Raw genomic sequence first — 18,439 nt, 5'->3', positions numbered from 1 at the left:
CAGTGCTTCGATGCTGGTGGAGATGCTGGGGATGGTGGCGAGATGTTGAGGGGTTCAGGAGATGAGTCACATGTTGTGGAGTACCCCAATCTCTGCTCTTTTCCAGATGACACTAAGCTGGATGGCGGTGTGAGCTGTGAGGAGGATGCTAAGAGGCTGCAGTGTGACTTGGACAGGTTCGGTGATTGGGAAAATGCGTGGCAGATGCAGTATAATGTGGATAAATGTGAGGTTATCCACTTTGTTGGCAAAAACAGGAAGCAGATTATTATCTGAATGGTGACAGATTAGTAAAAGGGGAGGTGCAACGAGACCTGGGTGTCATGGTACATCAGTCATTGAAGGTTGGCATGCAGGTACAGCAGGCGGTGAAGAAGGCAAATGGCATGTTGGCCTTCATAGCGAGAGGATTTGAGTATAGGAGCAGGGAGGTCTTGCTGCAGTTGTACAGGGCCTTGGTGAGACCTCACCTGGAATATTGTGTTCAGTTTTGGTCTCCTAATCTGAGGAAGGACATTCTTGCTATTGAGGGAGTGCAGCGAAGGTTCACCAGACTGATTCCAGGGATGGCAGGACTGACATATGAAGAAAGACTGGATCGACTAGGCTTATATTCACTGGAATTTAGCAGAATGAAAGGGGATCTTATGGAAGCATATAAAATTCTGACGGGATTGGACAGGTTAGATGCAGGAAGAATGTTCCCGATGTTGGGGAAGTCCAGAATTAGGGGTCACAATCTCAGGATAAGGGGTAAGCCATTTAGGACCGAGATGAGGAGAAACGACTTCACTCAGAGAGTTGTGAACCTGTGGAATTCTCTACCACAGAAAGTTGTTGAGGCCAGTTCGTTGGATATATTCAAAAGGGAGTTAGATGTGGCCCTTACGGCTAAAGGGATCACGGGGTATGGAGAGAAAGCAGGAATGGGGTACTGAAGTTGCATGATCAGCCGTGATCGTATTGAATGGTGGTGCAGGCTCGAAGGGCCGAATGGCCTACTCCTGCACCTATTTTCTATGTTTCTATAATGCTTACGGAAAGAGGGAGGCTGGCCAGGGGAGCAGTTGAGTCTGCGGGCATGAGAGGCACGGATGAAACGAGGATGGGAATTTGAACTCCGGGCCTTTGGCACACGTTTGCTTGCCGCCATTTACTCGATGTCCATTGGGACCTGCTCGTCGGATGGCATGTTCCGATCGCCCTGGGTCTGCTTTGGAGCGGTGCGGAGCGACCAGTCCAATCTCGGATGGTGTTTCTTCATGTGCTCGTCAATGGCTTCAATCGTCGGACCAAATTCAATCAAACTGCTGCTGTTGTGGCCGATGGTATACGGGTATCCTCCAGCGTGCATCCCCACGAGCTCGCCGGAGAAGTTGAAGATGGGGGCACCGGAGGCGCCGTGGAAGAGGCAAGTATTGTAGGTAATCCTCTTTGAACTCTTCAGTGGTCTGAAACTGTCCTTGGTGAAAAGTTGCAAGACGACTCCTTGACTGCATACGTCCTCTCGCTGCATGAAAGGGACGATGAGGCAAGTGTCGGTGCACTTGGGCATCCCACCAGGGTGACCTACAATGTAGACCACTCCATTCTGGGGCAGGGTGGGTGCCGTGGCTGATACAGCTGGTGGCAGATCTTTACCCTGTCCATCGGCCACTTCCATTTTCAGAAGCGCGTAGTCCAGGTCTTTACAGTAGACTTCAAACCATGGCTCAACTTTGGACCAGCCATTGCTCAGATACTCATCTTTGTGGGTGAAGCTTATCTGAGTGGACTTCTGTATTATATTCCCCCACTCGCCCTCAGCCACCCCATTCCCGACGACCATCTCCGCCACGTGGTAACATGTCAGAATGTAACAGTCACCAAGGTAGAAACAGGAGGCGCTACCTTCATTCCCGTTGTTGTTCCATTTCACGATTCCGACGGACTCGCTCAATCGCACCAGCATTTCGTGGACCCGAACGGGAACGGCATCGCTCGTGATCTTCCCAAAGTTTTCCTTGTCGAAACGCCATTTCTTGCGACATTCCTCGCCGTCCCTTTCCTTTCCCAAATATTCATCCATCTGCTCTTTCAGCTGGCGGAACAGCTTGTTCCCTTCCCCAGCCACATCCCTCTTCTGATTGTCCTTGCTGGGGTCGGCAGCGCTCGCCTTATTCCCTGTTTTGTGCTTTTTCTCCTGCACTTCAACCTCAAAGCTTTGGCCGTCAAGGTCGTCCACGGTGAGCGTGGACTGCAGAGATCTCTGCCCGTCGACCAGGTTCCACATATGGTCATCAAGTATCGGCAAGAACCTCCCGTCCATGCACAAAGCCTCTTGGATAGTCTCGCCCTCAAAGGCGAAAATGCACAGGTCAGATCTATTGCCTCGCAGTGATTCGGACTTGATGATAAGTCTCACCCCGGTGCCGAGTCTGCCACCTGATTTTCCAGTGCTCCGGACGGAGAATATAACCCACTTCTTCCCTGAAGAGACGTCACTCCGATACCACAACTTGCCGCTATTCTGGTAGAATATCACTTCGAAATGGGCCTTCTCCGGCAGACATTTGCACGGCATCCCCAGGTTGACATCACCCGTCAATTCTCTCTTCCCAATGAAGTGCCATACCTTCCCCTCGTACTTAACCTGTGCCTTCTGGAAAGCCTCAGATGACTTTAGAGCAGAAAGTATATTCTCGTCCGGGGCCCCTCTCGCCACGTGCTCCGTGCTCTGCCCCTGGAAACTGAAGGTGAACTCCTTCTCTCTATCCGCTTCGCCGTGCTCTGTGACCTTGACGTTGGGCGCCTCCGGCACTTTATCCGCGTCGCGTGAGGCCTTGCTTGCACGGAGGGGTTTTCGCTTTTCAGTGCAGGGCGTTTGAAGCCGTACTGGAGTGGCAGGTTGATTTGGATCTATCTCCTGGAAAGGAGAGGAAATACAAAATTCAGTACGGCTGAGATGGATCAAGAGCAGGCCAAGCAGCCCCTTGAGCCTGTTACACAGGAACAGGAGGAGGCCCATTCAGTCCCTCGACCCTGTTACACAGGAACAGGAGGAGGCCCATTCAGCCCCTCGAGCCTGATACACAGGAACAGGAGGAGGCCCATTCAGCCCCTCGAGCCTGTTACACAGGAACAGGAGGAGGCCCATTTCTGCCCTCGACCCTGTTACACAGGAACAGGAGGAGGCCTATTCAGCCCCTCGAGCCTGTTACACAGGAACAGGAGAAGGCCCATTCAGCCCCTCTAACCTGTTACACAGGAACAGGAGGAGGCCTATTCAGCCCCTCGAGCCTGTTATACAGGAACAGGAGGAGGCCCATTCAGCCCCTCGACCCTGTTACACAGGAACTGGAGGAGGCCCATTCAGTCCCTCGGACCTGTTACACAGGAACAGGAAGCGGCCCATTCAGCCCCTTGAGACTGTTACATAGGAACAGGAGGAGGCCCATTCAGCTCCTCGAGCCTGTTACACAGGAACAGAAGGAGGCCCATTCAGCCCCTCGAGCCTGTTACACAGGAACAGGAGGAGGCCATTCAGCCCCTCGACCCTGTTACACAGGAACTGGAGGAGGCCCATTCAGTCCCTCGGGCCTGTTACACAGGAACAGGAAGCAGCCCATTCAGCCCCTCGAGCCTATTACACAGGAACAGGAGAAGGCCCATTCAGCCCCTCGAGCCTGTTACACAGGAACAGGAGAAGGCCCATTCAGCCCCTCGAGCCTGTTAAACAGGAACAGGAAGAGGCCCATTCAGCCCCTCGAGACTGTTACGCAGGAACAGGAAGAGGCCCATTCAGCCCCTCGAGCCTGTTACATAGGAACAGGAGGAGGACCATTCAGCCCCTCGAGCCTGTTACACAGGAACAGGAGGAGGCCCATTCAGCCCCTCGAGCCTGTTACACAGGAACAGGAGGAAGCCCATTCAGCCCCTCGAGCCTGTTACACAGGAACAGGAGGAGGCCCATTCAGCCCCTTGAGCCTGTAACACAGGAACAGGAGGAGGCCCATTCAGCCCCTCGAGCCTGTTACACAGGAACAGTAGGAGGCCCATTCAGCCCCTCGAGCCTGTTACACAGGAACAGGAGGAGGCCCATTCAGCCCCTTGAGCCTGTTACACAGGAACAGGAGGAGGCCCATTCAGCCCCTCGAGCCTGTTATACAGGAACAGGAGGAGGCCCATTCAACCCCTCGAGCCTGTTGCACAGGAACAGGAGGAGGCTAATCAGCCCCTCGAGCCTGTTGCACAGGAACAGGGGGAGGCCCATTCAGCCCCTCGAGCCTGGTACACTGGAACAGGAGGATGCCCATTCAGCCTCTCGAGTCTGTTACACAGGAACAGGAAGAGGCCCATTCAGCCCCTCGAACCTGTTGCACAGGAACAGGAGGAGGCCCATTCAGCCCCTCGAGCCTGTTATACAGGAACAGGAGGAGGCCCATTCAGCCTCTCGAGTCTGTTACACAGGAACAGGAAGAGGCCCATTCAGCCCCTCGAACCTGTTGTACAGGAACAGGAGGAGGCCCATTCAGCCCCTCGAGCCTGTTAAACAGGAACAGGAAGAGGCCCATTCAGCCTCTCGAGCCTGTTACACAGGAACAGGAAGAGGCCCATTCAGCCCCTCGAGCCTGTTACACCGGAACAGGAGGAGGCCCATTCGGCCTCTCAAGCCTGTTACACAGGAACAGGAGGAGGCCCATTCTGCCCCTCGAGCCTGTTACACAGGAACAGGAGGAGGCTCATTCAGCCCCTCGAGCCTGTTACACAGGAACAGGAGAAGGCCCATTCAGCCCCTCAAGCCTGTTACACAGGAACAGGAGGAGGCCAATTCAGCTCCTCGGGCCTGTTACACAGGAACAGGAGGAGGCCATTCAGCCCCTCGAGCCTGTTACACAGGAACAGGAGGAGGCCCATTCAGCCCCTCGAGCCTGTTACACCGGAACAGGAGGAGGCCCATTCGGCCTCTCAAGCCTGTTACACAGGAACAGGAGGAGGCCCATTCAGCCCCTCGAGCCTGTTACACAGGAACAGGAGGAGGCTCATTCAGCCCCTCGAGCCTGTTACACTGGAACAGGAGGAGGCCCATTCTGCCCCCTCGAGCCTGTTACACAGGAACAGGAGGAGGCCCATTCAGCCCCTCGAGCCTGTTACACAGGAACAGGAGGAGGCCCATTCAGCCCCACAAGCCTGTTACACAGGAACAGGAGGAGACCCATTCAGCCCCTTGAGCCTGTTACACAGGAACAGGAGGAGGCCCATTCAGCCCCTCGAGCCTGTTACACAGGAACAGGAGGAGGCCCATTCAGCCCCTCGAACCTGTTACACAGGAACAGGAGGAGGCCATTCAGCCCATCGAGCTTGTTACCACAGCAACAAGAGGAGACCCATTCAGCCCTTTCAGAAGAATTGATAGGAGAGGAGAGGCATTGTAAACTAAAGGGTCCAATTTTAAAAGGGTTGCTGGAAGAGAGAGACCTTGGGTGTATGCGTCTACAAGTCTTTGACAGGAGCAGGGCAAGTTGCGAAGACGGATTAATAGGTGTGTGGGATCCTTGGCTTCATAAACTTCAATTATAGTACAAACGCAAAGAGGTTGTGCGAATACTATAAAAGACACAAGCTTGCCCTATGGATACTGTGGCCTGTGAATATTTAGAGGTAAGTGCTCTCAAGGGATCTTTTGATCATTGACTTACCTTCATAAACGTGCGTATATCCTTTTGTCCATTTCTTGAAGGAGTTTTCGATTTCCTGGGCTGTTTGAAAGACATTATTCCGTTTCTGTGGTTATCCTTGGAATATCAACAGACTGTAATATCCCTGAAAGGCAATGATTAACAAGCTTGAATAAATACAATGATATGGTGGTCAGAGAAGAACTCATAAAACATGCGGACTTTAGAAGAAGGAACACAATAACAGGAGGAGGTCCATTCAGCCTTTCGAGCCTGTTACACAGGAACAGGAGGAGGCCCATTCAGCCCCTTGAGCCTGTTACACAGGAACAGGAGGAGGCCCATTCACCCCCTCGAGCCTGTTACACAGGAACAGGAGGAGGCCGATTCAGCCCCGCGAGCCTGTTACACAGGAACAGGAGCAGGCCCATTCAGCCCCTCGAGCCTGTTACACAGGAACAGGAGGAGGCCCTTTCAGCCCCTCGAGCCTGATACACAGGAACAGGAGGAGGCCCATTCAGCCCCGCGAGCCTGTTACACAGGAACAGGAGGCCCATTCAGCCCCTCGAGCTTGTTACATAGGAACAAGAGGAGGCCCATTCAGCCCCTGGAGCCTGTTACACAGGAACAGGAGGAGGCCCATTCAGCCCCGCGAGCCTGTTACAGATGAACAGGAGGAGGCCCATTCAGCCCCTCAAGCCTGTTACACAGGAACAGGAGGAGGCCCATTCAGCCCCTCGAGCCTGTTACACAGGAACAGGAGGAGGCCCATTCAGCCCCTCGAGCCTGTTACACAGGAACAGGAGGAGGCCCATTCAGCCTCTTTGAGGATGTAACGAACAGGGTGAATGAAGGGGAACCGGCGGATGTGGTGTATTTGGCTTTTCAGAAGACATTCAATAAGGTGTCACATAAAGGTTTCTCACAGGGTTGGGAGTAATATATTAGCAAGGCTAGGGGTTTGGGTAACTAACAGGAAACAGAGAGTCGGGATAAATGGGTCATTTTCCGGTTGGCAAACAGTGACTTGTGGGGTGCCGGAGGGATCAGTGCTGGGGTCTCAACTATTTACAATTCTTTATTTACTACTTGGTTAAAGGGACTGAGTGTCATGTAGACAAGTTTGCTAATGATACAAAGACGGTTGAGAAAGCAAATTGTGAGGAGGACACAAAAAATCTGCAGAGGGATATAGACAGGCTAAGTGAGTGGGCAAACATTTGGCAGATGGAGCATAATGTGGGAAAATGTGAAGTTATCCACTTTGGCACAAATAATAGAACAGCAAATTATAATTTAAATGGAGAAAAATTGCAAAGTGCCGCAGTACAGCGGGACCTGGGGGTTACTTGTGCATGAAACACAAAATGTTAGTGTGCAGGTACAGCAAGTGATCAGGAAGGCCAATGGAATCTTGGCCTTTATTGCAAAGGAGATGGAGTATAAAAGCAGGGAAGTCTTGCTACAGTTATACAGGGTATTGGTGAGGCCACACCTGGAGTACTGCGTGCAGTTTTGGTCTCGGTATTTAAGGAACGGTATTCATAGAAGATTCACTAGGGTGATTCCGGAGATGAGGGGGTTGATTTATGAGGAAAGGTTGAGTAGGTTGGGCTTATACACATTGGAGTTCAGAAGAATGAGAGGTGATCTTATTGACACTAGAACTAGGGGGCATAATCTTGGAATAAGGGGCCGCCCATTTAACACTGAGATGAGGAGGAATTTCTTCTCTCAGAGGGTTGTAAATCTATGGAATTCTCTGCCCCAGAGAGCTGTGGAAGCTGGAACATTGAATATATTTAAGGCGGAGATAGACAGATTTTTGAGCGATAAAGGAGTAAAGGGTTATGGGGAGCGGGCAGGGAAGTGGAGCTGAGTCCATGATCGGATCAGCCATGATCGTATTAAATGGCGGAGCAGGCTCGAGGGGCCAAATGGCCTACTCCTGCTCCTATTTCTTATGTTTCTATATTACATCCACTGAATGAACTATTGAAAAAACAGGTCCATTGGAAGTGGTCAGAAGAATGCGACACTGCATTCAAGGAGTGTAAAAGCAAATTGGTAGAGAGCACCATGTTAGTTCACTATGACATATCTAATGAGATCAAGCTAGCATGTGATGCCTCTCCGTATGGAGTTGGGGCAGTGATCTCTCATGTATCACGTAGTGGGGAGGAGAGACCAATTGCTTTTGCTTCACGCACTCTCAGTGCCAGTGAGCGTAATTATGCGCAAAGCGAAAGGGAAGCTTTGGCATTAATTTCCGGGGTCAAGAAGTTCCACAAATACTTGCATGGTCGTACGTTTACCATCGTTACGGACCATAAGCCCCTAACAGCAATCCCCCATCCAAAGTCCCCAGTTCCAACATTAGCTGCAGCCCGAATGCAGAGATGGGCTTTGATTTTGTCAGCATATACATATGATATTGAATATAGACGATATTCAGTAATGCTGATGCAGTGTCTAGCTTGTCTTCCCCATCACAAGTTATGTTCTTATTACAACAGTGACTACACTTCAAAAGTATTTAATTGGCTGTAAAGCACTTTGAGATGTCCAGTGGTTGTGACAGGTGCAAGTCTTTATTTTCTTTCTTTAAACCCTCTCTTCACATCCTTCCTAAAGTGCCGTGCCCAGAATTGGACACAGTGCTCCAGTTGGGACCGAACCAACGAGACTGTGGAGGGAAGTGATCGGGGCCCAGGAGAGGCGAGGGGCCCAGGGGCAGCACGGGCCCAGCCCACACTGTGCGATATGTGTGCGCGCACTGGGTCCGTGCAGCAGAGCTGGTCTCCAGTCGTCCTCGTTAACCCTTGCCACTGGACCCAGACCTCGCTCTGTCAAGCCCGTGTGGTGGCTGGTGTACAACGGTCACCACGCGTTAAAAAAATCCACGCACAGGCATCTTCCACCCTTCAGGATGTAGTTCGGGATCTGGAATATTCGGTCCTTCATTGAAACACCTGTGAACTCATCCCTTTTTTGGCATGGAAGCAAGTCATTCTCGTTTCGAGGGACCGTCTATGATGATGATGATGACATAGGACCGAGATGAGGATAAACTTCTTCACTCAGAGAATTGTGAACCTGTGGAATTCTCTACGACAGAAATTTGTTGAGGCCAGTTCATTCGATATATTTAAAAGGGAGTTAGATGTGGCCCTAACGGCTAAAGGGATCAAGGGGTATGGAGAGAAAGCAGGAGTGGCGTACTGAATTTGCATGATCAGCCATGATCATATTGAATGGTGGTGCAGGCTCGAAGGGCCGAATGGCCTGCACCTATTTTCTATGTTTCTATAACTTCCTTATTCAGGGGAGACAGCCGTAAGACAAAGGTCCTCCACCAGCCTGTCCCCGCGGCACAGCACTGCCCCCTCAGTCATCAAGGTCCACGACGCGGCCCTGGACACCGGGGACCATTTCCAAAACCTCGGGAGCCTCTTATCAACAAGGGCAGGCATTGACGAGATTCAGCACCACCTCCAGTGCGCCAGTACAGCCTTCGGCCGCCTGAGGAAAAGAGTGTTTGAAGACCAGGCCTCAAACCTACCACCGAGCTCATGGTCTACAGGGCTGTAGTGATACCCGCCCTCCTGTATGGCTCAGAGACATGGACCATGTACAGCAGACAGCTCAAGTCGCTGGAGAAATACCACCAACGATGTCTCCGCAAGATCCTGCAAATCCCCTGGGATTACAGACGCACCAACGTTAGCGTCCTCGACCAGGCCCAACATCCCCAGCATCGAAGCACTGACCACACTCGACCAGCTCCGCTGGGCAGGGCCACATTGTCCGCATGGCCCCCAGACACAAGACTCCCCAAAGCAAGCGCTCTACTCGGAACTCCTTCACGGGCAAACGAGCCAAAGGTGGGCAGAGGAAACGTTACAGGGGACATCCTCAAAGCCTCCCTGATAAAGTGCAACATCCCCACCGACACCTGGGAGTCCCTGGGCCAAAGACCAGTCCGCCCGGAGTGGAGGAAGTGCATCCGGGAGGGCACTGAGCACCTCGAGTCTCGTCGCCGAGAGCGTGCAGAAACCAAGAGCAGGCAGCGGAAGGAGCGTGCGGCAAACCAGTCCCACACTCCCCTTCCCTCAACGTCTATCTGTCCCACCTGTGACAGGGATTGTGGTTCCCGTATTGGACTGTTCAGTCACCGAAGGACTCACTTTTAAGAGTGGAAGCAAGTCTTCCTCGATTCCAAGGGACTGACAATGATGATGCTACAAGGGAATGCAAGCGTCTTTGTGATTTAACGCTCTAAGCTCTGGTATCATAAATTTTCACAGCTGTATCACAAAATCGGCTTTATAATACCGAGACAGTGATGTTGCATCCGGTCTTACTGCTTCTCCTGTCTGCTGTGGTTCACAGAGGCACTGCCAAGTCTCACAGGATGTGCGACAGTTTTGCACTTTAAGCCTCCCCCCACCGCACTTTAATTCCTCACTGAACTCGGTGCCCCTTTTATGTTCACCCTGGCTGCTGTCCGTCCGTGCGACCCTTGACCCCTGACCGCCCCCCACCCCCCCCCCCCCAACGCACCTGGGTCTCATCGTTTGCCAAAAACTCCGGGGCGGGGGAGTGCCAGACGACTAGTTGTCGGGTGGGAGCGGAGTGGAGATCAAACGGTTAAACTGTTTATCAAAGCAGATCTTCCGCTCCCTGCCACTCCCACTCTGGCCTGGGAATCTAACGCTGAAGCGAAATAAAACATTGCTCGCCAAAGGGGACATAAGATCATAAGAAACAGGAGCAGGAGTCGGCCACACGGCCCCTCGAGCCTGCTCCGCCATTCAATACGCTGATCCGATCATGGACTCAGCTCCACTACCCTGCCCGCTCCCCTTATCCCCTTATCGGTTAAGAAACTGTCTATCTCTGTCTTAAATGTATTCAATGTCCCGGCTTCCACAGCTCTCTGAGGCAGTGAATTCCACAGATTTACAACCCTCAGAGAGAAGACATTCCTCCTCCTCTCAGTTTTAAATAATGCTCAGCTCGGATTCACGGCACCCCTTTGAGGTTGGGTCTGCTTCGAAGAAAAGGAAACACGATAAATTTTCAGTAACTTACAGACAAAATAGCGCCTGTGAAAGTCTCCGCAGCTGGACTGGGAAGGGTTGCAGTCAAGGGCAGGAAGGACGGAAATTCAAACACGCATGTACGCGGGTCTGGTCCACGCCGATTGGTCGCGGGGCGAGGATATGACGGTGCAGGCGTAGTGCGGTCCCGAATCTGAAAGCATCGCCACACAATGGGGACAGAGAACCGCAAACTAGCATCTCCCTCACGCTCTCACCGCCCAGCTCCCTCACCACACGCAGCAACATGCCGCGGAGGAAGCTCCCAGATCCCACTTGGCACACAGCAGCTGGGTCATTGCCAACGGCTTGTGGTGAAAAATGACAGGCGAGACTCGGATTTATATAGCGCCTTTCGCGACTCAAAGAGCTTTGCAGCAAATGAAATCGTTGATGGGAGCATAGTCACTGTTGTAATGTGGGCAGCGCGGCAGACAGTCTGCGCACAGCAAGCTCCCACACGCAGCAATGTGATCATCTGTTTTTTGAGGGATAAATATTGGCCCCCAGGAAACTGGGGGATTAACTCCCCTGCTCTTCTTCCAAATAGTGAGGGGAGGGAGTGGGAAGCGGGGTGGGTGGGGGGGGGGGGGGGAGGGAGGGAACGGGGGGAGAGGGGGGGGGCGAGCAAAGCTCGGGGGGAGTGGGGGGGAGGGAGGGGAAGCGGAGGGAGGGGGTGGGGGGAAGGGGGAGTGGGCAGCGGGGTGAGGTGGGGAGTGGGGGGAGGGGCAGTGGGGCCCGGAGGGGAGTGGGGCTCTGGGGGAGTGGTGGAGGGGGAATGGGGCTCAAGGGGTTGGTGGGGGGAGGGGAGAATGGGGCTCTGGGGGAGTGGGGCTCGGGGGGGTTAGTGGGGGGGAGGGGGAGAGGGGCGAGGGGGGGAGTGGGGCTCAAGGGTGGAGTGGGGGGAGGGGGAGTGAGGCTCCGGGGGGGAGTGAGGCTCGGGGGTAGTGGGGCTCGTGGGGGGAGGGGGAGAGGGGTTCGGGGGGAGTGGGGATCGTGGGGGGAGAGGGGTTCGGGGGTTAGTGGGGTCCGGGGGGAGTGGGGCTCGGGGGGGAGTGGGTGGGGCTCGGGGGGAGTGGGTGGGAAGGGGTGAGGCTCGGGGGAAGTGGGGTTTGGGGGGGAGTGGGGCTCGGGGGGAGTGGGGATCGGTGGGGAGTGGGGTTTGGGGGGGAGTGGGGCTCGGGGGGAGTGGGGATCGGGGGGGAGTGGGGTTTGGGGGGGAGTGGGGCTCGGGGGGAGTGGGGATAGGGGGGAGTGGGTGGGAGGGGGTGAGGCTCGGGGGAAGTGGGGTTTGGGGGGGAATGGGGATCGGGGGGAGTGGGGATCGGTGGGGAGTGGGGTTTGGGGGGGAGTGGGGCTCGGGGGGAGTGGGGATCGGGGGGGAGTGGGGTTTGGGGGGGAGTGGGGCTCAGGGGGGGAGTGGGGCTCGGGGGGAGTGGGGCTCGGGGGGGAGTGGGGCTCGGGGAGGGAGTGGGGCACGGGGGGAGTGGGGTTTGGGGGGGAGTGGGGCTCGGGGGAGCGCGGTGAGGTGGGGAGTGGGACTCGGGGGGGAGTGGGTGAGAGGGGGGTGGGAGGAGTGGGGCTTGGGGGGTGAGTGGGGCTCGGGGGGGGGTGAGGCTCGGGGGGGAGTGGGGCTCTGGGGGAGTGGGGTTCGGGGGGAGTGGGGCTCGGGGGGTGGGGCTCTGGGGGAGTGGGGCTCTGGGGGGTGGGGCTCTGGGGGGAGTGGGGCTCGGGGAGGGAGTGGGGCTCGGGGGGTGTGGGGTTCGGGGGAGTCGGGCTCGGGGGGGTGGGGCTCTGGGGGGGTGGGACTCAGGGGGAGTGAGTGGGAGGGGGGTGGTGCTCGGGGGGAGTGGGGCTCGGGGGGAGAGGGGCTCGGGGGGAGTGGGTGGGAGGGGGGTGGGACTTGGGGGGGAGAGGGGCTCGGGGGGGAGTGAGGCTCGGAGGGGGTTGGGGCTCGGGGAGAGTGGGGTTCGGGGAGAGTGGGGCTCGGGGGGGGGAGTGGGTGGTAAGGGGTGAGGCTCGGGGGAAGTGGGGTTTGGGGGGGAGTGGGGCTCGGGAGGAGTGGGGATCGGTGGGGAGTGGGGTTTGGGGGGGAGTGGGGCTCGGGGGGAGTGGGGATCGGGGGGGAGTGGGGTTTGGGGGGGAGTGGGGCTCGGGGGGAGTGGGGATCGGGGGGAGTGGGTGGGAGGGGGTGAGGCTCGGGGGAAGTGGGGTTTGGGGGGGAGTGGGGATCGGGGGGAGTGGGGATCGGTGGGGAGTGGGGTTTGGGGGGGAGTGGGGCTCGGGGGGATTGGGGATCGGGGGGGAGTGGGGTTTGGGGGGGAGTGGGGCTCAGGGGGGGAATGGGGCTCGGGGGGAGTGGGGCTCGGGGGGGAGTGGGGCTCGGGGAGGGAGTGGGGCACGGGGGGAGTGGGGTTTGGCGGGGAGTGGGGCTCGGGGGAGCGCGGTGAGGTGGGGAGTGGGACTCGGGGGGGAGTGGGTGAGAGGGGGGTGGGGGGAGTGGGGCTTGGGGGGTGAGTGGGGCTCGGGGGGGGTGGGGCTCGGGGGGGAGTGGGGCTCTGGGGGAGTGGGGCTCTGGGGGAGTGGGGCTCGGGGGGTGGGGCTCTGGGGGGAGTGGGGCTCGGGGAGGGAGTGGGGCTCGGCGGGTGTGGGGTTCGGGGAGAGTGGGGCTCGAGGGGAGTGGGGTTCGGGGGAGTCGGGCTCGGGGGGGTGGGGCTCTGGGGGGGGGTGGGACTCAGGGGGAGTGAGTGGGAGGGGGGTGGTGCTCGGGGGGAGTGGGGCTCGGGGGAAGAGGGGCTCGGGGGGAGTGGGTGGGAGGGGGGTGGGACTTGGGGGGGAGAGGGGCTCGGGGGGGAGTGTGGCTCGGAGGGGGTTGGGGCTCGGGGAGAGTGGGGTTCGGGGAGAGTGGGGCTCGTGGGGGAGCGTGGTGAGGTGGGGAGAGGGGCTCGGGGGGGAGTGGGGCTCGGCGGGGGAGTGGGTGGGAGGGCGGTGGGGCTCAGGGTAGTGGGGTTCGGGGGGAGTGGGGCTCGGGGGGGAGTGGGCTCGGGGGGAGTGGGTGGGAGGTGGGTGGGGCTCGGGGGGGGGAGGTGGGCTCGGGGGGAGTGGGGCTCGGGAGGGAGTGGGTGGGAGGGCGATGGGGCTCGGGTGGAGTGGATTCGGGGGGAGTGGGTGGGAGGTGGGTGGGGCTCGGGGGGAGGGGGGCCTCTGGGGGAGTGGGGCTCGGGGGAGTAGTGGGGCTCGGGGGGGAGTGGGGCTCGGGGGTGGAGTGGGGTTCGGGGTGAGTCGTGCTCGGGGGGAGTGGGGCTCGGGGGGAGTGGGGTTCGGGGGGAGTGGGGCTCGGGGGGGGTGGGGCTCTGAGGGGAGTGGGGTTCGGGGGAGTGGGGCGCGAGGGGGGTGGGGCTCTGGGGGGACTGGGGCTCGGGGGGAGTGGGGCTCGGGGGGAGTGGGGTTCGGGGGGAGTGGGGTTCGGGGGGAGTGGGGCACGGGGGTGGTGGGGGTCTGGGGGGAGTGGGGCTCGGGGGGGGAGTGGGGATCGGGGAAAATGGATGGGAGGGGGTGGGGCTCGGGGGGGAGTGAGGCTCGGAGGGGGTTGGGGCTCCGGGATGGGTGGGGCTCTGGGGGGGTGGGGCTCGGGGGGGAGTGGGACTCGGAGGGAGTGGGGTTCGGGGGGAGTAGGGCTCGGTGGGGAGTGGGGCACGAGGGGGGAGTGGGGGTCTGGGGGGAGTGGGGCTCGGGGGGGGGGGGCTCTGGGGGGACTGGGGCTCGGGGGGGGAGTGGGGCTTGGGGGGAGTGGGGCTCGGGGGGGTGCGGGTCTGGGGGGAGTGGGGCTCGGGGGGGGGGGCTCTGGGGGGACTGGGGCTCAGGGGGGAGTGGGGCTCGGGGGGGAGTGGGGCTCGGGGGAGGAGTGGGGCTCGGGGGGGAGTGGGACTCGGAGGGGGTGGGGCGCGAGGGGGGAGTGGGGGTCTGTGGGGAGTGGGGTTCGGGGAGGGAGTGGGGCTAGTGGGGGGTGGGGTTCGGGGGAGTCGGGCTCGGGGGGGTGGGGCTCTGGGGGGGGGTGGGACTCAGGGGGAGTGAGTGGGAGGGGGGTGGTGCTCGGGGGGAGTGGGGCTCGGGGGTAGAGGGGCTCGGGGGGAGTGGGTGGGAGGGGGGTGGGACTTGGGGGGGAGAGGGGCTCGGGGGGGAGTGAGGCTCGGAGGGGGTTGGGGCTCGGGGAGAGTGGGGTTCGGGGAGAGTGGGGCTCGGGGGGGGAGTGGGTGGTAAGGGGTGAGGCTCGGGGGAAGTGGGGTTTGGGGGGGAATGGGGATCGGGGGGAGTGGGGATCGGTGGGGAGTGGGGTTTGGGGGGGAGTGGGGCTCGGGGGGAGTGGGGATCGGGGGGGAGTGGGGTTTGGGGGGGAGTGGGGCTCGGGGGGAGTGGGGATCGGGGGGAGTGGGTGGGAGGGGGTGAGGCTCGGGGGAAGTGGGGTTTGGGGGGGAATGGGGATCGGGGGGAGTGGGGATCGGTGGGGAGTGGGGTTTGGGGGGGAGTGGGGCTCGGGGGGATTGGGGATCGGGGGGGAGTGGGGTTTGGGGGGGAGTGGGGCTCAGGGGGGGAGTGGGGCTCAGGGGGGGAGTGGGGCTCGGGGGGAGTGGGGCTCGGGGGGGAGTGGGGCTCGGGGAGGGAGTGGGGCTCGGGGAGGGAGTGGGGCTCGGGGGGAGTGGGGTTTGGGGGGGAGTGGGGCTCGGGGGAGCGCGGTGAGGTGGGGAGTGGGACTCGGGGGGGAGTGGGTGAGAGGGGGGTGGGGGGAATGGGGCTTGGGGGGTGAGTGGGGCTCGGGGGGGGTGGGGCTCGGGGGGGAGTGGGGCTCTGGGGGAGTGGGGTTCGGGGGGAGTGGGGCTCGTGGGGTGGGGCTCTGGGGGAGTGGGGCTCGGGGGGGTGGGGCTCTGGGGGGAGTGGGGCTCGGGGAGGGAGTGGGGCTCGGGGGGTGTGGGGTTCGGGGAGAGTGGGGCTCGAGGGGAGTGGGGTTCGGGGAGAGTGGGGCACGAGGGGAGTGGGGTTCGGGGGAGTCGGGCTCGGGGGGGTGGGGCTCTGGGGGGGGGTGGGACTCAGGGGGAGTGAGTGGGAGGGGGGTGGTGCTCGGGGGGAGTGGGGCTCGGGGGGAGAGTGGCTCGGGGGGAGTGGGTGGGAGGGGGGTGGGACTTGGGGGGGAGAGGGGCTCGGGGGGGAGTGAGGCTCGGAGGGGGTTGGGGCTCGGGGAGAGTGGGGTTCGGGGAGAGTGGGGCTCGTGGGGGAGCGTGGTGAGGTGGGGAGAGGGGCTCGGGGGGGAGTGGGGCTCGGCGGGGGAGTGGGTGGGAGGGCTGTGGGGCTCAGGGTAGTGGGGTTCGGGGGGAGTGGGGCTCGGGGGGGAGTGGGCTCGGGGGGGAGTGGGTGGGAGGTGGGTGGGGCTCGGGGGGGGAGGTGGGCTCGGGGGGAGTGGGGCTCGGGAGGGAGTGGGTGGGAGGGCGATGGGGCTCGGGGGGAGTGGGTTCGGGGGGAGTGGGTGGGAGGTGGGTGGGGCTCGGGGGGAGGGGGGCCTCTGGGGGAGTGGGGCTCGGGGGAGTAGTGGGGCTCGGGGGGGAGTGGGGCTCGGGGGTGGAGTGGGGTTCGGGGTGAGTCGTGCTCGGGGGGGAGTGGGGCTCGGGGGGAGTGGGGTTCGGGGGGAGTGGGGCTCGGGGGGGGTGGGGCTCTGAGGGGAGTGGGGTTCGGGGGAGTGGGGCGCGAGGGTGAAGTGGGGGTCTGGGGGGAGTGGGGCTCGGGGGGGTGGGGCTCTGGGGGGACTGGGGCTCGGGGGGAGTGGGGCTCGGGGGGAGTGGGGTTCGGGGGGAGTGGGGCACGGGGGTGGTGGGGGTCTGGGGGGAGTGGGGCTCGGGGGGGGAGTGGGGATCGGGGGAAGTGGATGGGAGGGGGTGGGGCTCGGGGGGGGAGTGAGGCTCGGAGGGGGTTGGGGCTCCGGGATGGGTGGGGCTCTGGGGGGGTGGGGCTTGGGGGGGGTGGGGCTCGGGGGGGAGTGGGACTCGGAGGGAGTGGGGTTCGGGGGGAGTAGGGCTCGGTGGGGAGTGGGGCACGAGGGGGGAGTGGGGGTCTGGGGGGAGTGGGGCTCGGGGGGGGCTCTGGGGGGACTGGGGCTCGAGGGGGAGTGGGGCTTTGGGGGAGTGGGGCTCGGGGGGGTGCGGGTCTGGGGGGAGTGGGGCTCGGGGGGGAGTGGGGCTCGGGGGAGGAGTGGGGCTCGGGGGGGAGTGGGACTCGGAGGGGGTGGGGCTCGGGGGGAGTGGGGTTCGGGGGGAGTAGGGCTCGGGGGGAGTGGGGCGCGAGGGGGGAGTGGGGGTCTGGGGGGAGTGGGGCTCGGGGATGGGTGGGGCTCTGTGGGGACTGGGGCTCGGGGGGGAGTGTGGCTCGGGGGGAGTGGGGTTCGGGGGGAGTGGGGCTAGTGGGGGGTGGAGCTCTGGGGCGAGTGGGGCTCGGGGGGAGTGGGGTTCGGGGGGAGTAGGGCTCGGTGGGGAGTGGGGCACGAGGGGGGAGTGGGGGTCTGGGGGGAGTGGGGCTCGGGGGGGGTGGGGCTCTGGGGGGACTGGGGCTCGGGGGGGGAGTGGGGCTTGGGGGGAGTGGGGCTCGGGGGGGTGTGGGTCTGGGGGGAGTGGGGCTCAGGCGGGGCAGTGGGGCTCGGGGGGAGTGGGTGGGAGGTGGGTGGGACTTGGGGGGGAGAGGGGCACGGGGGGGAGTGAGGCTCGGAGGGGTGTGGGGCTTGGGCGGAGTGGGGTTCTGGGGGAGTGGGGCTCAGGGGGGAGCGTGGTGAGGTGGGAGAGGGGCTCGGGGGGAGTGGGGCTCGGGGGGGAGTGGGTGGGAGGGCGGTGGGGCTCGGGGTAGTGGGGTTTGGTGGAGTGGGGCTGGGGGGGGAGTGGGGCTCGGGTGGGAGTGGGTGGGAGGTGGGTGGGGTTCGGAGGGGGAGGGGTCTCGGTGGGAGTGGGGCTCGGGGGGGAGTGGGTGAGAGGGCGGTGGGGCTCGGGGGGTGTGGGGTTCGGGGGGAGTGGGGTTTGGGGGGGAGTGGAGTTCGGGGGGAGGTGGGATCGGGGGGTAGCGGATAATTTCTATTAGCTCCTTAAGGTAAAATAAGATTACAAGTTTAAGTAAAACTGGAATAGTAAACAGATAGGATTCTTGTCGGTTTAAGCAGAGACAAGCAAGGAAGCTAGCTTAGTTAATTGGCCAGCTAGTAAAAACTGGTTCCCTAAACAGGCCAATGGTGAGTCAGCTGGGAACAGTATAAAAAGAGGGGGCTTGGTGCAGTATTGCAGCGGCAGGTCAGAGTGCAAAGGTCAGAGTTTGGTCAATGGGAGAACTTCGAGCAAGTGGGAGCGGGAGGTGTTGCTTTGTCTTGTTTTCCCCACCAGCGCTGACTCCCCAAACTGGGAGGAAAAGAAACCAAGTGAGACATCACAGCCAAGAGGGTAAGGATTGGCTGGTTGATTGGTGAGTAGTTTTTCTTTTTTCCTTCTCTCGTCAGTGAGAAAACTTTGGCATGGTTGCCACGTTCAATTATTTTAAGGGTTAAGTCATGGCAGGAGAGCCCAGACCCTTGTCATGCTCCTTCAGTGTCATGAGGGAAATCAGGGACGCTTCCAGTGTCCCTGACGACTCGGTGTGCAGGAAGTGTATCCAGCTGCA

General features: G+C 60.6%; 1 protein-coding gene across 1 annotated transcript; it reads right to left on the bottom strand.

The window, feature by feature from the left end:
• Positions 1 to 631: 631 nt before the first annotated feature.
• On the bottom strand, positions 632 to 10,813 carry LOC139255848 (serine protease FAM111A-like). The gene is made up of 3 exons (XM_070874023.1): positions 10,752 to 10,813; positions 5,679 to 5,802; positions 632 to 2,905 (listed from the first exon to the last, which is right to left on the bottom strand). The coding sequence occupies exons 2-3, from the start codon at positions 5,751 to 5,753 to the stop codon at positions 1,154 to 1,156; spliced, it is 1,827 nt and encodes a 608-aa protein (XP_070730124.1). The 5' UTR covers positions 5,754 to 5,802; positions 10,752 to 10,813; the 3' UTR covers positions 632 to 1,153.
• Between the last annotated feature and the right edge of the window lie 7,626 nt (positions 10,814 to 18,439).

Source organism: Pristiophorus japonicus, unplaced genomic scaffold, assembly GCF_044704955.1.
Source record: "Pristiophorus japonicus isolate sPriJap1 unplaced genomic scaffold, sPriJap1.hap1 HAP1_SCAFFOLD_642, whole genome shotgun sequence".
NCBI lineage: Eukaryota > Metazoa > Chordata > Chondrichthyes > Pristiophoridae > Pristiophorus > Pristiophorus japonicus.
Note: the sequence above shows the minus strand (reverse complement) of the source record. Positions and strands in the feature narration are given on the sequence as shown.